The sequence below is a fragment of the Exophiala mesophila genome, assembly GCF_000836275.1.
Source record: "Exophiala mesophila strain CBS 40295 unplaced genomic scaffold supercont1.2, whole genome shotgun sequence".
In the NCBI taxonomy this organism is placed as follows: domain Eukaryota; kingdom Fungi; phylum Ascomycota; class Eurotiomycetes; order Chaetothyriales; family Herpotrichiellaceae; genus Exophiala; species Exophiala mesophila.
Window position 1 is genome coordinate 322,907 of NW_015622505.1, and position 20,977 is coordinate 343,883.

Below are 20,977 nucleotides of genomic sequence, written 5' to 3' on the forward strand. Positions count from 1 at the left end.
GATTCCAACCGCACCTCTGTACAAGATTTGTCAAAGTCTCGATATCTCATCATGGCGACCGCAAAAGCTGACAGTGCAGAACTCGAAAATGCTACTCCAATTGGAAGTCTCCATGAATCTGATCAGCATGAGAAGCATGTCGCCCGGGAGGAGCTTGACGATGATCCCGTCTATACCTATGCCGAACAGCGCAAGATTGTGCACCGTGTCGATCGACGTCTCATCACCATTGCAGGAATCATCTACATGAACAGTCTCATGGATCGATCTAACTTGCCTAATGCCGGCATCGCCGGCATGTTGGTTGACCTTGAACTGACGGTAGGCTTTCGATACGTAAGTTCATCCCGATCTTCGTATATCTACCTTTTACTGACTCTAAACGATAGTCCACTCTAGCTTTGGTCTTCTTCATCACCTACACAATTTTCCAGCCCCCAGCCACCATTCTTACTCGAAAGATCGGCCCAAGGCCCTTTCTCTCGGGAATCTGCCTGGCTTGGGGTGCCGTCATGGTGAGTGTCTCCTTACTCACCCATAGCAAACACATAGCTAACGTCACCAGGTTGGATTTGGGTTCGTCCAGGACTGGGTCGTGCTTATCCCACTGAGATTGCTTCTGGGTCTGTTCGAAGCCGGGTATTTCCCAGGGGTGGTATACCTTATCTCAACTTGGTATAGCCTTCTTGTTTCCTGCCGGTCACAACGAGCTTAATAGCTGACTCGAAGATAGGTACGCTCGCTACGATATGCAGAAGCGATACGCAGCTTTCTATAGTCTTGGCCTGGTAGCATCCGGATGCTCCGGTATTTTGGCGTATGGTGTCCAGCAAATGGTATGTCCCACTCGAACTCTCTGAAGTCAAAACGCACACCTAACTGAACTAGGCCGGGCTGGGTGGCCTAGAGGGTTGGCGCTGGATCTTCATCATATTCGGCCTCATGACTGTTGTCGCTGCAATCCTCGGCTTCATATTTCTGGTTGACTTTCCCGATGTCGCCCTCCACAAAAATCACTGGAGGTTCATCAGCCGCGACGAAATCGAGTTCATCATCCGCCGGATCAATAAAGACCGATCCGACGCTGATAGTGAGCCATGGAATTTCCGTAAATGGGCTGGAGCGGGTAAAGACTGGAAACTTTGGGTGTTTGCTCTTCAATTTTTGTGAGTACCTATTGACTAGGTCATATGAACGAACGGATTGGTCTGAACATTCTCTGACCCCTCGATTCTACTAGCTCTCTCACAACTCAAGCATATGCGCTAGCTTACTTCCTCCCCATCATTCTCCGTGAGAACATGGGGTTCTCCATTGGCGAGGCCCAGATGTTGACTGCTCCCCCTTACGCTGGGGCGGCCTTAGTCATGTTTCTCTGCGCCTGGGTCGGGGATAAGTGGCATGTGCGAGGACCGCTATTGCTTTTCACTGCTGCTCTCGGCATTACTGGTCTCCCACTCCTCGTAAGTCTCTCTGTACTTCTCTAGTTGGATTTGGTACCATAGTCCCTTTATGCTAATATGAAAACTTCTCATAGGGATGGCATGGGAGCGCCGGAGTTCGCTACTTTGGCACGTTCCTCGTCTGCGCTGCTTGTAACGGCGGTGTGCCCACTGTTATGGCCTACCAGGCGAACAATATCCGAGGTCAGTGGAAGAGAGCATTCGCCTCCGCCACCTTGGTCGGTTTTGGTGGCATTGGTGGCATCGCTGGCAGTACCGTCTTCCGCAGCGAAGATAGCCCAAATTACCGACCTGGTATCTGGGCGTGTATTGCCTGTAACTTGCTGATTATCGTCACTGTGGGCATCAATACTCTGATCTTTAGAAAACAGAACAGACGTGCGGACCGCGGCGAGATTGTCTTGGAGAACGATCCACATTTCCGCTACACTATTTGAAATATGTCGCGAACCAGAGATCTGGCACCTTGTGGAAAAAGTATATAGCTTCGACTGTCTCCACGAGAGAACAACCCACACTAAGTTGACAGTATTATAATTATTCGGAACCGACGTCGTGGACAATTTTAGAGTCCCAAAGATGGGTCAAACCCCTCGCCGAGGAATGCCAGGCGACCCAGTCTGCCCCAATGTTCTTCGTGCGCACAAAGGAGAGTGAGCGCTGGTTCAGCAGTGCATTCATATGAGATATGGCCTTAAATTGTCCAATAAAGGCGATTGCTTTGCAACCTTCATTCCTTCTTCACTGGAAATTTCGAGCAGCCAACCAGACAAGTTGTCAGTCCTGGCTTCTGCATAAGGGGACAGGATTGCTTTGTCGCGCCAAACCACAAGCTCGTACTGCTGCTCTCGTCGGTACAAGGGGGGTGTAGCCAGCCTGACGATATTGTAGGCGACGTACTGTCTCTCATGGTCAGGCCTCAGGGGTCAGGCTTGCCTTCCACAGTGGCGGATAGATTCTCGGAATTCTATCGTTGTTCGTCTCGCAAGGCATTTGTAAAGTGAGCTACAGCTAGTGGGCCCACATGATATCTTCCGCCATGCATGTAGCAAGAGCAGGTTTCATTGTCATCCACGGACCTCCAACGGGTCGTCAAAAGCACGAATTTCTTGTTCTTGATTTGCTGTGGAAGGAGCAGGAAGGGCGATGGGGCGTCCAGAATCATGACCCATTCGGAACTTGCTCTCCATCCACCTGGCAAATGTGACACTTCCCTTGTCCAGGTACTTGGTGGATATCTCGGAGACCCAAAAAACCGGAAAGCCGAAGAAGAGACTCACGATGAGAAGGCGGACTAACCACTTGACCCAGTGCAGTTGAATGGTCTCTGTCCATGGATAGACGTGATGGATGATTCTACTTCCAAGCAACTTGAGCATGAATGGGTGGACACAATAGAGTGAAAAAGAGATATCGGCAAGGTATTGTAAGGGTGATAACTCGAAGAATCGTCGGAAAATGCTTGTGTGGTCGACCAAGAGGAAAAAGGCAGAGGCAGCGATACATCTCCAGAAGTCCCCGGCGTCAGTGTTGCCTTTCCATCTTTGCGGCGTGTAGACTCTCAGCGTATAATAGAAAGGGGCATCGCCGAAGAGGTCCGAGTCAATCGGTTGGAACCAGGCACCGGGAAGTGACAAAAAGTACAAGACAACGAACATGGCCAATGATGGCAATATAATGCCTTTGATCAATTTCCACGATTGACCTCTCCATTTGACAATTCCACTTAGAGAATGGTTCGTGTGGGGAGAAGACGACGATGTCCTTTCGCGAGTGAAGTTTCGGACTTCGCAACAAACCATTCCCATAACAAACAGATAAAGCTCCCATCGACCAACCCAGACGGTCCAGAGAAGGTATGTTAGGATAAAGACGAGACGCGTAGAGGGTCGAGTCTGGACGACGATGAGAAGTAAGGTGAAGACCACCAATGAGCCCCTGTATTCTGTGGATATGGTCCAGAAGATTGTCTCGATCTTGGAGAGCGGGGCTTCAAAAGCAGTTGGAAGTTGTCGATTGAAAGGTTCGGCCGCGTTCATGGCGGCGTCAAACCACCAGGCGAACAGTCCAAGCACCGTCTTGGCTTTTCCAGGGTCTATCGGACCGTTGTATTCAGCAAAGAGATGAAAGTGAAGGGCCCATAACTGTATAAAAGCGATCACTAAAGGTGGTGTGAACAAACGTAGTGCTCTCCGGAATGTTGATGAGGCGACAGATTGATAAATGCTGATACGGCTGACGTTTGGGTCGCGCATAAGTGCAAGTGATTTGCAACTCAAGACATAACCACTGATGATGAAGAAGAGTGTGATCATCGTAGGACCGCTGTAGACGAGTCGGATGATGGGGAGTTCGAAGAAATATTGACGAGAGCTGGACCAACCAACGACTATGATGCCTGGGAACACATATCCGAGCACGTGGCCAAAGAAAACGAAGAGGGACGCCACTCCTCGAACCCCGTTCAGCCAGTCCGTAGTAGAGATCTTCCTAGGTTGCGAGGAAGGTGTGAGTAGTCTTGGTCGAAGAGCGACCCAGCAGATGGCCAAACCAGAAATCAAAGTTTGACACGCAGCCGAAGCTGTCCATGAGCTCAAAGGAAGCCTTTGTGGGACAAGCTTCTCTATATCTTGGTAGTCCAGATCGTCCGTGTCACTTCTGTCATCAATGGCATCGTTGGCGGTCAATGCTAAACTCTCGTATCGGGGAGAGGTCTCAGTGAACCACGATGGTCGCATGGTCTGTACCCAACTGGGCCATTTCATTTTGCGCATAGTTATTGTCTTGTTGCGAAGGGCAATATACTAACAATGAAGAAAGCACTGGACAAGGAGGCTGCCCGAAAGTGAAAGAAGTGGTGCAAGGCCACATCCTCACGAAAATACCTGCGAAATGAAGAAATGGTGGCGTTCAGGGGGTTTGCACACACTTGGTAGGCACGAAACTAACTCGTGGCGAGCTTGTAAGTAATGTTTCTGGCTTGATTCGTTGTTACATGGCCAGCCAGAACGACAGCAAGCCACGAACGGGTTACGGGATCATCCGTAGTATGTTGCCTTCAATTCGGCCATCGAAACATACGGAGTACGGAGTAGCCAGGCAGGCAAAGCGTTCCACCCTGCCCCTCGGTAGTCGCGAACGCATTCGTAGGTGGTCGATTCGGCGCTGGTGGCCAAAAGGAGGGATGGCTTCGTGTTGTGCCGTGTGGACTTGTCCGTATTTCGGCTCGCTAAAAGCGCCTCGGGGGTTCAAACTTTCCGGGATCGAGAAAGTCTTGCCAACTTTAAAATTGCTTCAATTGAGCAATGCGGGTAAAGCAACTTGTGACATGGTGGCGCCGAGGGACCTGGTCATCGAGTCCAGGGGTACATGAGCCTGTCCATTCAAAACACCCTTTACTTAGTACATACGGAGTACGTATCGCACAGTGCACCTCTGGGTTAAGGAAACATGATATTTATGATTCAGCTGCTGCACCTGTCTCCGAACCGATCCTAGTTACCTTCATGTAGCACCCTATAGCAACCAGTCTCCCGAAGGAAGTCAATTTGGATCTTGATACAAATTTGAGCCTCTCCTCCAAACTTACTTTGCAGTCTAACATAGTGATCCCACTGTACATCTTCTTCTCAGCAGGGCATAGCCAGATGCTTTACTAAACAGTGAGACGACAACACCTTTCACCCCCAGAGATCCTCCATTGTTGGCACCAAATCTGTGGTGACACATCTCTTGCTTGCTTCCTTCCTTTCCTTTTCCTTCTCTTTCTCCTTCTCTTTCGTCTTATCGACCTTGTCGGTTCTAACCTTGGTGATGTTGACCTTTATCCCTCCAATGTTGATCCCTCCCATATCTCGAGGGACAGCCTGGTCCGCTTCAACATCCTTTGCAATGGCTTTGTAGTCGATCTCAATGTCGCCATAAAGTCCTTTGCCTGTCGCACCAGTTGTGGCCCTGCCATTCCAGCCTTTGCGTGAGGTGTAATACGCATCATCAGTCTCAGTGTCAATATCTGTCGCCTCCGTATCAAAACCAGGATCATCAGCCGTGAAAGGAGAACTCCGGTGTGCGTCCATGTCGTCTTCGTCGTCGACGCCACTCGATTCCGAGCCAGATCCACTAGAAGACCCCAATGTCGACTCATCAGCTGCGAGGACAAATCGTCCATGTTGGAAGATTAGCGGTGTGCCTCGCCTCGAAATCGGGACATTGTCGTTGTTCTGCTCGGGACTGCCTTTCCTCAAGGCAGGCCCAACTGAAGCTGCACGTCGAGTGAATTCGCCCGACAGTGGCCTCCGACGCACATTGTCTCGTGAGAATGCTCGCCGTGCGGCCGGAACTGGTGATGCACGATGAATAACATCAAGGTTGTCCCTGGAAAAGGTACGACGGTGCCCGCTCTCGGGACTTGAGATTCGCTGAATCGCCATCGGTGTACGGTCTCTTGTTTGTTGCTGCTCGAAAGAATCCAGGGTCTCCATGTTTCCGAGTTTCTTGTCGACGGACTCGCCACGATACCGTCGAGGCTCCCGGGACTGGGCACGAGAAGTAGGACCAACGTCTTTACTTCGACCTCTTGACTGTTCTCGGTGCCGCTTCGGCTCGCGGCTCAGGGCTCGGCTCTCCTTGGGATCAATGGAAAGACTACGACCTCTTGGCTCAACCGACCTAGCATGATGCGCAGGTTCTCGCGATCTCGACCGTGCTCCACCATTTCGAGATTCAGGTCGCCGTTCCCCCGGGCCTCTGGAACTGCACCGCATATAGGCCACATCGCCGATGCCTGGCCCCCTGGAGCTAGGTCGAGTAGGCACGCGGTTCATCTCCCAAGGCTTATCCGTGTCCGAGTCCGAGCTTTCTATTGGGCTGACAATTTGCGACAGGGGTGTAGCAGAGGGAGTTCGAAACCTCTCCAGGCTTTGTGTCAGAGTCTCAATGTCTGCCATCTTTGCAGCGATTGATTGGCATTGTGGCACCGAGGGAATCATTCTTTGGGCAATGGGCGTACTTTCCATTGGTGATGCATTGTTGGACTCGCTTTGACCATTGTACTTCTCCTGTACAGGGCTAAGCATCGACAGTGCTGAAGCCGGTTGAGACCGACTGGGAGGGACACTTGTTTGGATATGAGGGAGCCGAGCGAGCCCAAAAGAACGATCAGCATAGGCACCGCGGGTGTAGAATGTGGAGACATCGTCGTAGACTGGAGACTGTGTGTGTACAATGGGAGAAGTCGTGCGATACGGATGTACTACATCTCGTGCTTCGACTGTGATAACATCATCACCAGATGTGGAAAGTGGAGGCAACGCGGGCCGAGACTCGACGCTGATAACCTGATCGAGTGGTTTGAAATAGTGTTGTTGGGCTGCAGCTTGAGGGATGTGAGCCTGTTTGCCTTCGGGTCGCGATTCTGTTGGAATGGTGATAGTGATCTGGCCATTGACCTCCTTTATCATGGGTGTTCCAGAAAACCTTTGTGCCCGGACCACTTGCATGATGTTTTCAATCTTTTCCCGCCATGGGTCGTAGCCTGCATCTGTCGAATCACTGACCAAAGTCTTCTGGCTGTCGGGACTACCATGAGGCTGATATATTGTAGCCCCATCCTCCTCATGGTGTTGCTGGCTCCATCCACCAGTCTGAGGAGCGGAGATGCCGTTGTCTCCAAAACGAGCATGTAACTGCTTGCCTGACTCGGATCGTGACCGCGACCTCCTCCGCCGCGAGGACAAGATTCCTTCGATAACTGAGGCCATGGAGGGCGGTACAGCCACTGACTGCAGACCGGAAGGGATTTGGTTGTAGGATGAGGTGGCAACCAAGGATTTCTCAAAATAGACTGATGACGGAGGAACAAAGTATTAGTATCTGAGGTCAAGTCTCAGAGCAGTGTTTGTCAATTGGGTTCGTTGGTGCTGATGAAGAGAGCCCGCCTCTGGGACTGCTGAGCGCGAGGGTTGAGACGGCGGCTATGTGTGGCAGCGGTGACACTGAGACAGAAACAAGTGTATATACTTTGGGACCTGAGGTTCAGACACTATTCTCTCTCGCGCTTGTGGATAAGAATAGTCGAACTCGAGTATCATCAGCCTAGACAAGTCGGTAGCGTCCAGGGTTCATGGGAACAGACGAATCGCAGAGGTCATCTAGATATGTCCCATAGTCGGTGAAAACACACACCACAAGTTGAACAGCCAGCATTTCACACGCAACCCTTTGGACGGGAACTTTAGTTCTGGGCATGTCACTAGAAGCACCGTGTTGAGCATGGCTATTGCTGTGTGGTTGTGTAATGTTAGCAACAGGCGTTTCGAGGTGTAGGGTGATTGGGCAACATGGCCTGCCTGTACATGGAGCGAATGCAGCGCTAATCTGGGGACGATGGCCTCAGGATGTGATGAATGGCTGAGATCGTCTTTTACTGTATGTAAGCGCTGGGAATTAGTCAGGGAGAGTAGGGGTATCTACGAACCATGCCGTAGCATCATCTTGGGATGTTTAGTGGAGGAGTTAGGGCGCTTATCCGACGCTGCAAGGGCATCATATCCTCCAATCCAGGCCCGGGATTTCTGAACTCGCCTACTCTGGTCGATGCTTATGCAAGGTCCCGAATGGCGTAAAAAAAGATTGGCCCAGCATTCTTTGGCTTGTTTGGTCCGTGATGCCCAATAATACGATGTGATGTGAGCAATTGTTTCCACTCCTCACCGGAACAATATACGACATCTTCTAGTTATTTGGTAGCCTGACGTCGGCTTGCATCCTCTATTCGTAGACGAAAAGGCGACCCAATGGCCAGCGCGTAGATGCACATTTTGGATGGTTCGGCCTTGTTTCAGGTTCAAGCTTTGCATCGAGGACAGGGCGCCTCAGATCCTACGCGTCGTTACAGGTTTACATTTGGCGCCACTCATCACAGATGCGAGAACTGTGGCTCAAAGTCGGTAAGGGAAGCATCACTTTCAACTTTCGCACCTGATGGTCATGCATCACGTGGATCGTTGTGATACCTAGGTCCATGATTCAGGCAACTCATCTTCAACACTAAACATTGAGGTTGGACTTGTCTATCTAGGGCAATATTCTGACAATTATGGATCTCTGCAGCGAATGTTGAATACTAGGTAGGTCAACAATGAACTGGCGCTGTTCTGCAACGACCACGACCCAAAATCGAAAGGTAAAAAACCAAAAACAATCAACAGCTCGGATTCGCAAATGGTCACCCACTTTACTACTAACGAGTCGGCATATGGCTTAAGTATGACTGAGCGAACGGGAAGTCCTGTTTTCCATATCCTATGGTCGATTGCGAATACAAATTCGAGACTCATGATTGATATATCGTCTGGTGACGGTGGTTGCTGCAGAAGTGCCCACGCCCTGTCCATCAACAGCGATAGGGATCACAGATGAGCTCGCGGCGGGACAAGATCTACGGCGTACTGCGCCATCCCCCTAGATTTTGTCAAGTGGCATTCCAAAGAGATGAAAGGCGGCTGACTCACCACGAGGCTTGAAATCCAGTTCCTCCAGCACCATAATTGTGAATGACGAGTCTGTTGTCAAACCTCTCGGCCTCGATACGAGCTCCGCCCTTCCGACCAGCTGTCTTGGGATCAGTCTGTCTACTCGCAAGGTCTCAGGAATAGATCTTACGCCGGAGTCCTACTCCATGCTTCACCACCCTCAGATCCTCTGGACGTCCAAGCTGAGGAACTAAAGCACAACATCGAGCCTTGATGACCTCTGCAAAGGCAAGTTCGGCTTCACCATTCCAGTTGTCCTTTTGACGGCATCCACCAAGAATGACTCCTCCTGTAGTACCACGTGGAAAGATGTGTGTTGCATCAGCGTCACGGTGCGGAGCTCGGAAATACATTTTCTGGATTGGTTCTTTTGGCGCTTCTACCAGGAGAATTTGCCCCTGCGACATGGGATCAATCAGCATTATCCCCAACGTCGAGAGAGCATAGGCGTACTCTGGCAGAGAACATAGTGTTGTCTTGGACACCTCCCAAAGTCATCGAGCCGATTCCCGTGCAGTTGAACACTACTGCTTGCGAGTCAAAAGACAATGCTTCTTGGATGGTGTGAAAGATTTTGCGGTAAATCTTAATCCCTTGCCTCTCTGCTTCGGCTTGTAACCTGGAATCCATGAGCGTCGAGATTTCACGAGTAAGTTCCAACTTACCAGGGGAGATACTTCTGTACATCAATCACAAAGCTTGCCATTTCAAAGCCAAAAGCCGTTCCCTCGGGCAAGGCATCGCCTTGTATTTTGGTCAGCCCGCCCACCAGGTCTTCGAACCATAGCTTTCCCGTGGCTGGTGTTTTGATACCGACCTCGTCAATTGGTCTATCATAATGGAACCTTATGTTCATCGGTAAGATGCCGGAAGCAGGGCATGTGGATGAAAGCTGACGGAATTTTTTATATGTGATGGCGTCCCAGTCTTCCTGACGACCGTTATCGTTAGAAGCCGGAAACCAATTTGCTCCTCCCCAAGCAGAGGTATACTCCGGAGCTGAGTCGCCAGGCAGATATTTTGCTGCAATATTGATACGAGCCTCCGGATGTCGCGCCCGGAGTTCCAGAGCAGTTGTCAGTCCGATGACCCCGGCGCCAATGACCAGGAAAGATGCTAGTAAAAGGTTAGCTTTCGGGTCCGGGTCAAGATCAACTTCTCTCTGCAACAACGTACACATATCTGCGTATGGCCGAGTCAAGGGTAACTAGTGTTGAGTATTCACGTTGATCGCTATACAAAATGTGCCATACGCACAAGCAAGCACGAGAAAATGCTTCAGTTGTTGGCCCAGGCGAGAAGTCCCGGGCGACAGTCATCCACCTGGAAAAGGTCGGTCAACTCGGTTTGCAACGACGATTATCACTAGTTTCTTGATAACTCGGTTCTTGATAACTCGGCTTTGTCCAATCTGCCGAGAATCCAACGCTTTACTTGATGAGCCGATCCCCATCGGAAGTCGGCAGTGCTTCTGCCAAAATCTCCACCATAGGGTTAATATTGCATCTACTTCAAGGTTTGTGAAGTTCTGACTGGGCGTTACTTCGAGGTATTAGATGCGCCTTGGACGATGACATAGTTATATGGCAGAAATCCCTTGGTCACATTTGAAGAGACTTAAACCAGGCTCCTGAACTATGTAACGGGGGTTAACGGTTTCCCCGTTTTGAAGAACGCTTCCACGTTATCCAAATTGACCCTTTCAAAATTCTCCCATGATGTACGTGAACAAACTCCAATGTGAGGCAGAAGCGTCACACGCCAATTGTCCCTTAGTTTTGGGTTGATCCCCGGCTCGTTGGCATGGACATCGAGGCCAGCTCCCACGACTCGCCCATCCTCTAGCGCTTCGATCAGTGCATCTTCGTCTATCATCTTTCCCCTGGCTATATTGACAACACGAAGCCCTTCCTTCTTGGCAAGTGAAAGTCGCTCACGCGACAGTAAGTGGTGTGTGTCTTTGCTGTATGGAGCCGCAATCACGACACAATCGACCATAGATATCATCTCATCCAGGTTCTCGTGGTACGAAGCTCCATACTTCAACAAACGTTCGGCATCCAGTTTGCGCCTTCGTCCGTGGTAGTGAATCTTCATGCCCAACGCGGATTCGCATTTCTGCGCTATGGCAAGCCCAATATCACCCATGCCAACAATCCCTAACGCCTTACCGCATGGGTCGACAGCCTTGAGACCCAGATCCCGGCTTGAAAGCCAGTCATTTCGTGCACACCATTGAGCGTAGGTGAAGAAACGGAAACACTCAAGCACTAGAGAGAGAGAGGTGTTCGCCACAGCTTCTGTACATGTATCTGGTGTGTTGCAGTACCAGATGCCCCGCGCTTTTATAGCATCTACATCAGCAGCATCGTGTCCGTGACCACTGCAGCAAATGAGTTTCAATGATGGAGGGTAATGGGGTACTATTTCGGATGCAAATGGCGTCTGTTGGGCTAGCGGGCCGGCTTTGAGCCATCCATTGCGCAGAATAGCCACAATTTTGGAGTAAGGCCCTCCTGGCTGCAATCGCTGAATGAACTCGGTGGTGTTTTCGCAGTCATAGTAGATGAGATTGAATTTCTCTGCCAATGCTGCTCGCCGTTCCACGTCGATCACCTGGACAGTCGAATCGATCATGAGAATGTCGGCTTTGGGAACCATGATCTCGATCACCCCAGAGATTTGATTGAGACAATGTTGAATCAGGCAGTATACATGTTCTGACGAGCCTCAAAGACTAGGCAAACTCGGCGCCTCGTCTACGAGTAGACAAGCATACAAGACGATGTTAATCCCACGCCAGGCGCTATTGATGTGCTATATCTGGTAGATATGAAGAGTGCCACCGGTTGCTGTTAGGAAGCTTTCCGAAAACCTGTATCAGATCGATCTTTTCGCCTCTCACATCTTTAGGTACATATTTCGCTTTCCTCGTCTCGTTATCAAGTATCCGATCCATCGGCAATAGATAACCGATCAGGCTTACCTGATGCAGCAAGCCGATGCCGCGAGGGAACAATATCACGTGATATTTAGAACTCCCGCGAAAATCCGACCCTTCCAGATAGTTAAGGCTAAAATTTGTCCTGGCTTATCCGTTCGAAAGTAGTGCTACACAGCGGCTTAAGGCCAGCGTATCTTTGTACTTGTATCAATTACGCAGCTTGTAAAGGACTTTTCTTGCTTCAAAGCTCTCATGTCATATGATTATTGACAATTTGTCAACGGCATTATGACAGAGAAACAGGGTCAATCGAGATCTTTGTGGAAATACGTAGCCGCCATAGGAGTGGCAGCGACTGGACTTTGGTTTGCAACAAGTGGAAACCCCAGCCTGAGGACTAACTCCCGAGACCTTGATGGCAGAGTCCTGCATGTTATGGCATCAACGCCATTAATCGATGGCCACAATGACTTGCCATATCTTGTTCGATTGGAGTTGAAGAACAAGATCTATAACCCGGAGCAATTCCGTTTTGAACAAGGTAGGAATCAAGCTCCAATTTTTGACTTGCTCTCAAAAGCGTGCGTGCTAATATGATCTGACTCCAGGTCTCGCGAGTCACACGGATCTTCAGCGGATGAAGGAGGGTAGAGTTGGTGGCCAGTTTTGGTCTGTCTTTGTCGAATGTCCCGAAGTCTCTAATCTTGACGATCCCACGCATTCAGTACGGGATACATTGGAGCAGATTGATGTGGCTAAGCGCATGATTGCATACTATGATGACCTTCACTACTGCGACAAGGCAGATTGCGTCCTCAAAGCCTTTCGCAAAGGCAAGATTCCTTCCATGCTCGGAGCCGAGGGGATGCACCAAGCTGGGTCTTCGATTGCTGTCATCAGGCAGCTGTTCAATGCTGGGGTAAGATATATTACAGTGACCCATAACTGCGATAACCCTTTTGCCACGGCAGCATCGACAGTCACCGAGACTGGAGAGGACGCTGGCTTGAGCGAGTTCGGTGCCGCAGCAATACGCGAGATGAACAGGCTAGGGATGATGATAGATCTCTCGCACACATCCCATGCGTCAATGCGACACATAATGAACATCACAACTTCTCCCGTGATGTTCAGCCACAGTACTTGCTATGGATTAGCTAAGGACTATCGCAACGCCCCTGACGATGTTATCTCGCAGTTGAAATCCAACGGCGGTGTCCTTATGGTTATGTTTGTCAAGCGCTTCTTGAACGCCTCGGATCCTGAAGCTGCAGATATCGAGACAGTCGTGGATCATATCATGCACGTGGTGGAGCTAGCAGGATGGGATCATGTTGGGATCGGTGGAGACTTTGATGGTACTGTTACCCTGGCCAACGGCATCAGCTCAGTCAGCGATTACCCAAAGCTCATCAAGGCTGTCATGAGCAGAGGAGCTACGGACGAGCAGATTCGGAAGTTGCTTGGAGAAAACATTCTGAGGTATGTATTCAGTCTCATTGTCCAGATTGTGAGGTCTAATCTTCATTTCTACAGGGTTTGGAAACAAAATGAGATCAACGCAGAGGCGCTGCAGAGTGAACTTCCCGTTGAAGACGTCTGGGAGGGTCGACGGTGGACGAGGTGGAACAATGCCCTGCCTATGATGATTCCTGGAAACACAGAGCGCATCGAAGCCAAAGACTTCCCTTAGACTTGATGTGGATTGGTCTGAGCTTGTGAGTAGCGAAGAACTCGGACAACTATACTGACATGAAATCACTACTGTTTTGATGATACACAATTCCATAAATGCTCAGTCCTTAGCTATCTGCTATATGCTCATAAGTTTGAGTGCCAACGAAACAACACAACTCAACAGCAGGTCCTCCCTCATCAGACCTTCCTAGTTACCCGTAGCAGTCGCCTCCCTCTGAGCCACGCTTCCGCTGCCTCTGGCATTTGCCTTTGCAAACTTGTCACCAATCCTGAATGCTCCAAAGACTTGTTTCCTCTCCGGTCGGGTCGGATCAGGTCCATATCCACCTCCACCTGGAGTGAGCACGATAATCCTGTCTCCGGCATTCATCTTTGCCGTTGCCTTGCCTCCTAGGCTGATCGTTCTTGTCGTACCGTCTTCGGGATCTCCTCTAATCCAGAGGTTAACTCCTCTCTTCCCTTGGCTGCCTCCAGCCATGCCGTAGGGCGGAACTACTCGCCGTTCTGAAAGAATCGAGACCTGCATCGGGATTCGAAACTCGATATCACGAACACAGCCATCTCCTCCGCGATGAAGGCCCGCCCCACCACTATCAGCTCGGATCGAAAATTCGTGCAGGATGACAGGATACCGACGCTCGAATATCTCGGGGTCGGAGATTCGGGTATTAGTCACATGTGTATGTACACCACTCTCACCTTCCCAATCGGCACCAGCCCCTGAACCACCAGCGATAGTTTCGTAGTACCCAAAGCCTTTGACGACTTTACCGGTTTCTGGATCAGTGCCGCCGTAGCCAAAGGTCAGATTGTTACAAGTTCCTTGCGAAGCTGCACAGGCTTGGAATGCTTTGAAAATCAAGTCCACAATTCTCTGCGACGTTTCCACATTCGATCCAACTGTGGCAGCTTTTAGAGATGGAGAGAGGATGGTATTTGGTGGTATCTTGAGCTTTATGGGCAGAAGACAGCCTTGATTGAGCGGTATCTCCGTCGAGATCATTGATCTTAAGCAATACTATGATTGCTTGGTTAGCATCGTGTCGGCGAACGACGAGTCCAACTTTGAACTTACCATGATTCCAGAGTACATAACTGCAGGAGGACAGTTCAAGTTACCATAATGCTCTGGCCCTGTGCCGGTAAAATCGAAGACGGCGTCTCCAGACTCGCTGTCAATATTGATCTGTAAGACCAAAGGGGTTCCATCATCTAGATGGTCCTCGGCCTGGAGGTCTTGACCCTCGAATCGCTTCGAAAAGTCCTTGAGTAAATGACGAACGGCCTGTGCTGCATTGTTCTGGATAGCATCCATGTAAAATTGTACGACAGGCCAAGTGTAGTCCTTGATGAGGGCGGTAATAAGGTGGATTCCACGGTTGTTCGCTGCAATAGCGGCCTTGAGATCGGCAATGTTGTCTCTGAGCGTCCTCGTGCCAGAGCATCCAGGATAAGAGCCAGGGATGTCAAACAAAATTCGTGTAAGGCCTTCCTCGTCGAATTTGCCCTCTTTCACCATCTTAAATGTCTCCACAGCCACACCTTCTTGCCACAACTCAGTTGAATGTGGAGGCATCGAACCAGGTTGAATGCCCCCAATATCCGCATGGTGACCTCTGTTTGCCACAAAAAAGAGGATCTTGGTTGGATTCTCCTCGTCATCAAACACTGGGGTGGTGACCGTGAGATCAGGCAGATGGGTTCCACCTGAGCATGGATGATTGCTCAACAATACGTCACCAGGCTTCAACTCGCCTGGCCCGTAGAGCCTGGCTTGGTAGGCAATGGCATAACTCATAGATCCCAAATGCCCGGGAATGTGAGGAGCATTCGCCACAAGCCCACCGTCTGCAGAAAACACGGCGCAAGAAAAGTCAAGACGTTCCTTGATGTTGACAGAGATTGATGTCTTTTGCATAGTCTGGCCCATTTGTTCGGCGACACTCATGAACCTGTGACCAAACACACTAAGCTGAACAGGATCAACGACATCAGTTGATATTTCCTGTTTCTCAACATCAAGAATGTCGAGGATCAAATGTTCTGAGAGAATGACAGCTGCGCTGGATGGATCCAAAACAATTGTCTGCGTCTTGTCAACGACAATCGCTGGGCCCTTCACTCTCGTTCCCAGAGGCAAATCGCCCAGGAAGTACAGTCCTGTTTCGGTCCAGCCTTGATTCTCAAAGTATACTTTTCGAGTGGAAGAAGGCGGAATGGGCGTTGCTGGGGGTGTGGCCTGAACCCGTCGAAGTTCTTCAAACGGGTTGATCAACTCCAGATCAGCACCTCTTCCAACACTGCGCACTCTGACGTCCTCTATCAGAATATCCCGTGGCTGAACAAAGCCGAATTCCAGCTGATGGCGTTCAGTGAATGCTTTGCCAAAATCGGAGATACTACCAGGATTCTGGATCATCAACGCTGTATCGCTACCGTGGTATCGCATGTTCAAGAAGTTTTCATGCTGGATTCGATCCGTTTGGAACCCTTGTGCGATCAATTTCTTCGTACCTTCGGCTGCAAGACGGTCAAATCGATCTTGCAGTTTTCCCAGAGCCTCTTCAGAGAATGCTAGGGCCTCAGGCTCTTGATTCTCCACGACCACATCTGCGAGCGCCATTCCATATGCTGAAAGTATGCTTGAATAGCGGGGGATTATGACCTGTTGGATACCCAGATCACGAGCGACAGCGACAGCATGTTGGCCACCAGCGCCTCCAAAGCATCCAAGGTTATGGCTGGCTGTTTCAAACCCCCGACCCTCGCTGAGAGTTCTGATCGGTCTGGTCATAGTTGCATTGGCGATTGACAAGAACCCCATAGCAACCTCCTCAGGGGTAAGTTTGGTATTTCCATCCTTTTCTCTATTAATGATGTCGGTGATGCTCTGAAATTTTTCCTTGACAACCTCCAAGTCAAGCGGGCGTGGAAAGAGATCAGGAATTATTCTTCCTAAGAAGAAGTTGGCGTCTGTGACGGTCAGTGGGCCACCTCGTCCATAGCATGCTGGGCCGGGGTTGGCACCAGCACTAGTTGGTCCAACTTTGAACAGGCCGTTCTCCCACGAGAGTATTGAACCTCCACCAGCAGCGACTGTATTGATGTCTAACTGAGGAGTCTGAATGGTGACTTCAGCAATCGTACTCTCAAAGATGTGCTCGAGGGATCCTGCGTAGCGTGCTACATCGGTACTTGTACCGCCCACTACTTGGTGTTAATATTTTGGCACGGTGTGGAAGTGAGGCGACTTACTATCAAAGCCGAGAACTGGAGTTCCTTCTCTCGCATCATAGCACGTTCTCGACAGACCAATCACTCCACCTGCAGGCCCGCTCAGGATACCACGAAGACCGGTGAAGTTGTTGAAAGCAGTCAAACCTCCATCTGACTGATTGAGAAACAGTTTGCTGCCGTGCTCATCCTCCAGTTGTCCCTTGAAACCTTTGCGAAAGGCGGCCAGATAATCATCTGTAATGGGTGACAAGTAGGCATCTGCTACAGCAGATTGACTTCGAGGCACGAGCTTAGCCATTTTTTGTAGTTCGGAGGACACTGCGACTCTGAAACCCAAGTCTCTAGCGATAGCGGCGATCTCAAGTTCGTGATCCTGGAATGTATATGAGTGCATCATCGCAATGGCCAGATTTCGACATCCTGAATCCCACAGAACAGTCAAGTCTTGTCGGACTTGGTCATAGTCGGGGACCTTTAAGATCCGGACGGCTTCTCCTGTCAATCCGATCCTCAATGCAGGATCTAATTTCACATCGATGGGTTTTGGGTCCGGATCCTCGGCGAAACCCTCAATCGTGACTCTTTCGTCAACCTCAAGGACGGTGTCGTATAATTTGCTCAACCGATGAACGGACAAGTCAAAAATATGTGGGCGGGCCTGATTGCCGATCTTAAGAATGTCTCTGAACCCCTTGGTGATGATCAAGGCGACACGCTCGCCTTTACGTTCCAACAACGCATTTGTGGCAACCGTGGTGCCCATGCGGATGAATTCGACGGGGCTTAGGTCTAGTAGTGTTCCGCGTGGAATCGCCACACCAGAAGCGATTTCCAATATCTGTCGGATGCACTCAGTCGGAGCATCATCGTATTCATCGGGGCATTGCGACAGCACTTTGAGCACAATTTCCGTCGCCCTCCCTGGAACTTGGGCCCAGGCATCTGTAAAGGTGCCGCCCCTATCGATAGCGATACGTATTCCAGTCGCCATAGTGTTTGTGTATAGGCTGGCGTTATTGAATAGAATTCTTTGAGATACCTGTCATATTTTAGGAATACTACTCTTCTAATATGATAGGATCAATCTAGGTGCTGTCACGTGAGCATCGGTTTCGTCCATCCTCATATCGGCCCAACTCGCTGATCATATCCGCAACATTCCGTTTCTTTCCTGTGATAGAATAAGAGGCCGCGAGATGCATTGTACCAACCGACGGTCTTGCGTATCTTACCGGTATAGTGGGCCCCTTTTCACAGAAGCCGATGCCGATCACATTCAATTGGTTGCGGACTTATCGCCGCGCCGACTGGATCGGCCCATGATAATGAAACTTTGAATATGCGTTAGAAAATATCCCGACTTTACGACTTTAGTTGATAAGACTCAACTCACTACCGGCAGAAGGGACCGAGAATCGTCTTCCTCATTCACTCATTCTGTGACTATCAAAGGCTATCTGCGAATGATCCATTGCGTGGGTCTTATCTCCAGGTTTTGGATAAGCATAAACTGGAATGTGGTGTGGGCCAAGTCCTAGGTAACTTGTCGAGTGGTCGTTTACTGAGAAGGATGAGCTGGCCCTCTCAACGCTGCTGCAAGCAGACCAAGATAGTCCCCTGAGCGGCTGGTCTATCAATGTCTGCATATTGTGTATAAAGTCCCCAACGATCAGCCGGCTGTGTGATTACACAAAGACTGACTCTGATCATCGTCCGACACAGGGCTCGGACAACACTTTTCATTCGACGCCTGACAATTGGCTCTTCACCATCGATTCAGAGCACAAGGTCACTCAGATAGCCATGACGCACTCCAGCAACTCTTCCCACGCGTTAGATCCCGCACCCCCAGGGAAAGAAATGGCATCAGTCGACGAAGCCACTCCAAAAGACGAGTCGGAGAATGGATCTTCGGATATGTATATCGATCCCGTCAAAGAGGCACGGATGATGAGAAAGTTCGATGTATGTATCATCTTCCCACTGCGGCAGCTGTATGTCTCGCCTGGTGTTTACTAACTTGATGCTGAAGATGTATGCCATCGTGCCAATGGGCTTTCTGTATCTTATGTCGAACCTCAACCGAAGCAATCTTGGTAACGCCAACATTGCGGGCATGCCCGAAGAAATTGGATTGACAGGCAATCAGTTTGGTGTTGCAACTACTTTGCTGTAAGTCACTCAACAACTATCCGTGGCAGTCCCCTGACGTCCTTATAGATTCGCAACATATGTCCCTTTTGAAGGACCCGTTGCCGTGCTGCTCAAGGTTATTGGCCCAAAACCACTGATGACCACCTGTGCGTTTTGCTGGGGGATTTCGGCTCTGGCTATGGGTATATAGAATGCTCCCTTTTGCACTAGGACCATGCTGATGATGTGATGCAGCTTTTATTCAAGACTACCGAGGACTGTACGCGTGTCGACTGCTGATTGGATTTTTCGAAGCCGGATTGATTCCTTGCATCAACGTGTACTTGGGCTGGGTTTACAAAAAGTCGGAACGAGGCAAGCGGTCATCTCTCATTTTCGCCTTCAGCGCGTTCTCCAGCGCCTTTGGTGGGGTTCTTGCATTCGGCTTGACGCAGATACACGGCCCTAACGGATTTTCTGGCTGGCGGTGGCTCTTCTGTGTCGAAGGTGCCATGACCGTGATCATCGTGCCTATCTTCTGGTTTGTATTTCCCAAGTCTCCAACTGAGGCATGGTTTCTCAAGCCCGAAGAGAAGAGGATGATGAATCTTCGCTACGAGCTGGATCCTAGCTGGGGTCACTCGGAAACCTTCTCCTTGAAGGAGTGCATCAAGGCTTTCATGGACCCTAAATGGTACGCATTCTTCTGCTACCAGTTTTCCATCAACATCTCGCTTTACGGCCTGACTACCTTCTTGCCCGCCATTGTCCGAGGTCTCGGCTATACATCCGTGATGGCCAATCTCATGACGGTGCCCATATACATATGTGCCCTATTCTTCTTCCTTCTTCTCGCCTACTTGTCCGACAGGAGTGGCGTTCGAGGTCCCTTCCTCCTTGGAGGTCTTCTCTGCCTGGTCATTGGGTATGCCATCCTGATTAGTGTGGATAACCTGAAAGTCAGATTTTTCGCCTGTTTTGGTATGTTCAATCTTCCCATATCCACTATATCAGCACACCTTTATTGATTATCAAACACAGTTGCCGCACTAGGAATTTATCCAACCACTGGGTTGTCACTCATGTGGCTTCAAGACAATGTTGCAAGGCACTACAAGAGAGCAACCATGGTTGGATTCACTCTCACAATCGGCAACACCGCCGGTGTCGCAGTTGGACAGATTTTCACCGCGCCAACGGGCCCAAGGTACATCCGTGGCCTTTCCATTGCCTTGGGACTGGCCTGTTTTGCTGCTTGCATCGTGGTCACCATGATGACCACCATGGTAATTGTGAATCGAAAGCGGGCAGCAAGAATCCTGGCTGCGGAGCAAGCTGGAGCCCCTCTCGAATCCGATCCTTCTTTGGGTGACTACGACGTGTACTTCAAGTACAGCATTTAGCCGATAAACTCGGTGAATCCTATGTCCGGTCCTGGCTGGAGGGAATCAAGCGGAAATTGAGATCAGTTATGTGATCTGAGAGTTATCTTGGTGTTTATTTTATGGACATGCCTGATGGGGATGCAGTCGCTTTAGTTGAGCCATGTAGTGCCATTAGAATCAAGGACGTGATTCACATTAAGCTACGTTCACTCATTGACTGATTCTCGCCCTTTTACCCGTTGGTGGTAGTGACGTTTGAAATTGAACGCAGAAATCATGCCCTCATGATAATCAGCACGACTCCGCAAGGAACTAGCACTCGCAAAACCATGTCGACTGGCCAACCAGTGACAAATACGTGGAGATATGTATCTAGTATCTCATTGCTTGGAATAGATCTGCGCCCCATCGGCTATAGCTGTGAAGCTGTCGGCTTGAAATCGGCCGTTCTCTATCAGGGTCGGGAGCAAACAGCCGACCAGAATGCACGTGTTTAGTATCAGTAGATGATATGCATACGATACCTCCTGGGCGGATTCGATGATGAGCTAGAATGGAGCTTGAGCTCGGCTGTATTTAGAGGCT

The 20,977-nt window shown here is 50.0% G+C and overlaps 5 protein-coding genes and 1 non-coding gene across 7 annotated transcripts; 2 read left to right on the forward strand and 4 right to left on the reverse strand.

Annotated features, from left to right (window-relative positions):
* Positions 1-2,324: 2,324 nt before the first annotated feature.
* Positions 2,325-4,286, reverse strand: PV10_02044 (uncharacterized protein). Its single transcript, XM_016366317.1, has one exon. It carries the CDS (start codon positions 4,235-4,237, stop codon positions 2,531-2,533), a length of 1,707 nt encoding a protein of 568 aa, XP_016225835.1. The 5' UTR covers positions 4,238-4,286; the 3' UTR covers positions 2,325-2,530.
* A 4,373-nt stretch (positions 4,287-8,659) lies between these two features.
* PV10_02045 lies at positions 8,660-8,775 on the reverse strand. Its single transcript, XR_001622113.1, has one exon. It is a non-coding gene; the product is annotated as a 5S ribosomal RNA (ribosomal RNA).
* A 97-nt stretch (positions 8,776-8,872) lies between these two features.
* Positions 8,873-11,656, reverse strand: PV10_02046 (uncharacterized protein; the record flags this gene model as incomplete). The annotated part of the gene is made up of 6 exons (XM_016366318.1): positions 8,873-8,924; positions 8,975-9,074; positions 9,126-9,393; positions 9,449-9,614; positions 9,661-10,111; positions 10,720-11,656. The coding sequence occupies 6 exons, from the start codon at positions 11,654-11,656 to the stop codon at positions 8,873-8,875; spliced, it is 1,974 nt and encodes a 657-aa protein (XP_016225836.1).
* A 446-nt stretch (positions 11,657-12,102) lies between these two features.
* Positions 12,103-13,735, forward strand: PV10_02047 (uncharacterized protein). The gene is made up of 3 exons (XM_016366319.1): positions 12,103-12,480; positions 12,548-13,421; positions 13,476-13,735. Exons 1-3 carry the CDS (start codon positions 12,228-12,230, stop codon positions 13,630-13,632), a joined length of 1,284 nt encoding a protein of 427 aa, XP_016225837.1. The 5' UTR covers positions 12,103-12,227; the 3' UTR covers positions 13,633-13,735.
* Positions 13,707-17,893, reverse strand: PV10_02048 (uncharacterized protein). The gene is made up of 3 exons (XM_016366320.1): positions 16,893-17,893; positions 14,713-16,844; positions 13,707-14,655 (listed from the first exon to the last, which is right to left on the reverse strand). The coding sequence occupies exons 1-3, from the start codon at positions 17,863-17,865 to the stop codon at positions 13,825-13,827; spliced, it is 3,936 nt and encodes a 1,311-aa protein (XP_016225838.1). The 5' UTR covers positions 17,866-17,893; the 3' UTR covers positions 13,707-13,824.
* Positions 17,894-18,216: 323 nt separating this feature from the next.
* Positions 18,217-20,591, forward strand: PV10_02049. Of its 2 annotated transcripts, XM_016366321.1 has the most exons (6): positions 18,217-18,525; positions 18,597-18,839; positions 18,907-19,046; positions 19,095-19,210; positions 19,263-19,988; positions 20,049-20,591. In XM_016366321.1, the coding sequence occupies exons 1-6, from the start codon at positions 18,511-18,513 to the stop codon at positions 20,408-20,410; spliced, it is 1,602 nt and encodes a 533-aa protein (XP_016225839.1). In that variant the 5' UTR covers positions 18,217-18,510; the 3' UTR covers positions 20,411-20,591. The 2 variants fall into 2 exon arrangements, with proteins under 2 accessions (XP_016225839.1, XP_016225840.1); XM_016366322.1 differs by having other exon boundaries at positions 18,217-18,839.
* The last annotated feature ends 386 nt before the right edge of the window (positions 20,592-20,977 follow it).

Coding starts and splice junctions, on each gene's coding strand:
- PV10_02044 (XM_016366317.1), bottom strand. CDS start 4,237: ATGCGCAAAATGAAATGGCCCAGTTGGGTACAGACCATGCGACCATCG.
- PV10_02047 (XM_016366319.1), top strand. CDS start 12,228: ATGACAGAGAAACAGGGTCAATCGAGATCTTTGTGGAAATACGTAGCC. Junction 12,481..12,547: donor GCAATTCCGTTTTGAACAAG/GTAGGAATCAAG, acceptor ATCTGACTCCAG/GTCTCGCGAGTCACACGGAT. Junction 13,422..13,475: donor CTTGGAGAAAACATTCTGAG/GTATGTATTCAG, acceptor TCATTTCTACAG/GGTTTGGAAACAAAATGAGA.
- PV10_02048 (XM_016366320.1), bottom strand. CDS start 17,865: ATGGCGACTGGAATACGTATCGCTATCGATAGGGGCGGCACCTTTACA. Junction 16,845..16,892: donor TCCAGTTCTCGGCTTTGATA/GTAAGTCGCCTC, acceptor AACACCAAGTAG/TGGGCGGTACAAGTACCGAT. Junction 14,656..14,712: donor TTATGTACTCTGGAATCATG/GTAAGTTCAAAG, acceptor AAGCAATCATAG/TATTGCTTAAGATCAATGAT.
- PV10_02049 (XM_016366321.1), top strand. Junction 18,840..18,906: donor GGATGATGAGAAAGTTCGAT/GTATGTATCATC, acceptor TTGATGCTGAAG/ATGTATGCCATCGTGCCAAT. Junction 19,211..19,262: donor GATTTCGGCTCTGGCTATGG/GTATATAGAATG, acceptor GATGTGATGCAG/CTTTTATTCAAGACTACCGA.